The sequence below is a fragment of the Octopus bimaculoides genome, chromosome 15, assembly GCF_001194135.2.
Source record: "Octopus bimaculoides isolate UCB-OBI-ISO-001 chromosome 15, ASM119413v2, whole genome shotgun sequence".
Taxonomy (NCBI): domain Eukaryota; kingdom Metazoa; phylum Mollusca; class Cephalopoda; order Octopoda; family Octopodidae; genus Octopus; species Octopus bimaculoides.
The window spans coordinates 14,124,768-14,127,954 of NC_068995.1; the positions used below are offsets into that span (position 1 = coordinate 14,124,768).

The 3,187-nt window shown below is 38.4% G+C and overlaps 1 protein-coding gene across 1 annotated transcript; it reads right to left on the reverse strand.

The window, feature by feature from the left end:
- Nucleotides 1-396: 396 nt before the first annotated feature.
- Nucleotides 397-2,689, reverse strand: LOC106872897 (outer dynein arm-docking complex subunit 4). The gene has a single exon (XM_014920069.2). It carries the CDS (start codon nt 2,566-2,568, stop codon nt 589-591), a length of 1,980 nt encoding a protein of 659 aa, XP_014775555.1. The 5' UTR covers nt 2,569-2,689; the 3' UTR covers nt 397-588.
- Between the last annotated feature and the right edge of the window lie 498 nt (nt 2,690-3,187).

Below are 3,187 nucleotides of genomic sequence, written 5' to 3' on the forward strand. Positions count from 1 at the left end.
TATGTATGTACGAGGGAATGCTGAAAATTTCCTGGCTTTGAGATTAGTTGGTGATGAGCTTTTGGTATACATTTGCAGCCATTTGAAGTCCTTGGGGAAAAAGAATGAACATTGAAAAACTTATTTCCTTCGCAACCCACCTAGAAAACTTTGAAACATTACTTAAGAAAGGAAATATATTGTTCTGGGTTCTAGAGCCTGACATGAAAAATGATGCTTAATCTTTGAGCCTATTTCAAATCATTCTTGTAGAAATTTATTCTTTTAATATATGACAAAACCCGTTGGGTATTTTAATTTATTCTGAATGAATATAAGCATTTATGTAAAACATTCAAATGTCTGGATTTACGTCTTAAGTGCAAAACAATAAAAAAATAACAATAAACAAATAGGAAAATACTGAAACATTTATACGTATATATTGAAGCCAAAATCCAAAAGATGTAATAGCATAGTATTTCTCAGTGTTAATTATAAAAAAGTTCTGGTTGCTGTATGCATTTAACACCGCGATTTTGTATATTATATGTATGTATATAAATTTGTGAGTATAAATATATATATGAACTAGTAGTATGTTTCCTGTTATGGTTGCTCTTGTTCTGCTGTTGGAACAGCTCCTTCTTCTACGACTGAAGGCTCTTTCCCCTCAAGGTCGGTTATGAATGATTGTACTTTGTCTTCATCGGTTATAAGTGATTGTTCTTCGTCACCTTCAGTTATTCCTGAGACTTCACCTTCGGTTACGACTGATGGTTCTCCTTCGCTCGTGACTGGTGGCTTTTCCTCCTTTGGTGGCTTTTCCTCCTTTGGTGGCTTTTCTTCGGCTATCACGGAGGGTTCTTCGCTTATAAGTGATGGGTCTCCGGTTATGAATGACATACCTTCAGTTTCGGTTATAAATGATGTCCCTTCCGTACCTTCGGTCATTACTGATGGTACTCTTGCATCGGCTGTGGCTCCTTTGGCCGTGCCTGGTGGTTGATTTGCCTCTGCCGCTGCCTTTTCTGCTGCTGCTAATGCTGCTGCCGCAGCTGCCTCTCCTGCTGCTGCTACCGCCGCCTCCTCTGCTGCTGCTGCAGCTGCCGCCGCTTCTTCTTGCTCTTTTTTCAAACGTTCTACCTCATCCTTCTCCCTTGATTCTCTTAACTGTCTTTCTTCCTCTTCGCGTTCTGCTTCTTCTTTTACTATAACTTTTAATAGGTCCAGAACATTCTGGAGTGCTACCGAATCATCTGTTGATTCCTCTTTAAAGTATTCATAACAATTTTCGATGTCTTTCAGAGCTTCTTTAAAGTTCTTCGTTCGAACATCAGCACAAGCTAATAGCACATAACTGTGTGTAATATAATAATTATTCATACCTGTCTCAGCACATTGTATGCACATACTTATGTATTTCTTGGCCATTTCGTTGTTTACACCGAGATACAAAAGACCAAGTCGATAATTGAACCATATTTCTTGTAGTTCCGAAATACCGACATTATCGGTTTCTCCAACATCTACAAATATCTTATATTCTTTATCATCGCTGTAGGTCACAATGAGGCCACTCACTGCATTCAAAGTAATCTCGCTGTCATCTAATAAATCTCCAATGGCCAATAGATTAATATAAATAATTCGTGCTTCTTCCATCATTTTCTTTTCTAAATAGCAAGCTCCGATTAGCGAATACACTTCTGCTAAATGTCTTTGTTTACTTCCGAGTTCTTTTGTCGAATAAGTATTTAATATATTCACACACTTATCAATGCATTCACGGAATTTCTTAGCTTTGTAGATTCGATTTATTTCTTGCAAATCATCACCCAGCTTGGAACGCGCTCCTTGTTTCAATCTTTCTATTACAGGCATTTTGGCCAACAAGAATTTGGACTGGTTATTAAAATACACAATTTGGTTTATAACAACCAGTTTTGATAGCCACCCGTGTTCTCTTCGGCAGTCTATTTTTCTTAACACCTTTTGCAAAAATTTCTTGTCTTCGTACAATTCTGCCAAAAGAATCCACATTTTATCTTCACTGGGTAAAGTGGAATCGTTTTCAAAGACAAATACGCTAGTCATATTTTTATCTTCTGATTTTTTGGTGTCAGTTCTATCCTCGTCTGTAGTCTCCTCACCAATCTTCTTCTTCACTTTGTCCAGCCATCGTACTGCATTTAGAATTGCTTCTTCACATTTATAAACTCCTTTGATGAACATTTCCTGGTTGACTTGAAACTGGACTCCACGGTGGAAATGAACGAGCGCCGCCTCAAAGTTGCTTTGTTGAAAATAAGCTTCAGCTTTTTGTAACACAGCATCGGGGAATGCACTATCGCTCTGCAGAGCAAGTTCAGTATCTTTTAATGCTTTATCAGGCCTTCCTTCTTTCAAATAACATTTTGAACGAGCCACAAGGCAGTGTTTATTTCCGGGTGAAAGTTCTAAAGCTTCCCCAAAGAAGTGAATCGCTTGTGTGTACTTTTTCTCAAGATATAACCTCACAGCCAGAGTCATATAATTGCGGTAACATTGGGGGCCCAATTTCTGCTCCTTGCTCTCCGTTTTTTTCATTTTGACAAATATTAGAATAAGGGGAAAAAATGTCCAAATGTATTTTCAGCTAGTTTTTAAAAAAAAAATAACCTTCAAGACAACCAAACATGGAATAAAAAATGGTGATGTAATAAAAGAAATAAAACCAACTAGTAGTATTAGCAGTAGTAGTTGACTTTGATTATTACGTCATCACTAGAAGTAGTAGTAGTTTATGATTATTATGACATATATTTCATAGCAATCTCTTTAATACAGAATATATACGAAAAAAAAAACGGGGAAAAGAGAGAGAAGAAAGGAAAAGAAAGAAAAGAAGGGGGAGTAAAGTGGTATAAGATTGATGGGGAGGGGGCAATGCCTCCACCGATTTCCTTTGCAAAATAAGAATAACAGTGGCTCCATCGGAGAAAATGAGCCCCACGAGGTGCAGTGGCTGCTGCCGGGAGTGTTGGCCATTCTTCTGCAACAACGCCATCGCGGTCATTTCCACGGGGTGTGGCTGAGCACGCCATTTTTTTCTGGGGCATGGGGCTCATCTCCCCCTCTTTTCCCACCTTATGCCACTTTACCCCCACCCCACTTTTGTCCTTTCTTTCTTTTCCTTTCTTACCCCTCTTTTTTTCCTGTTTCTTTG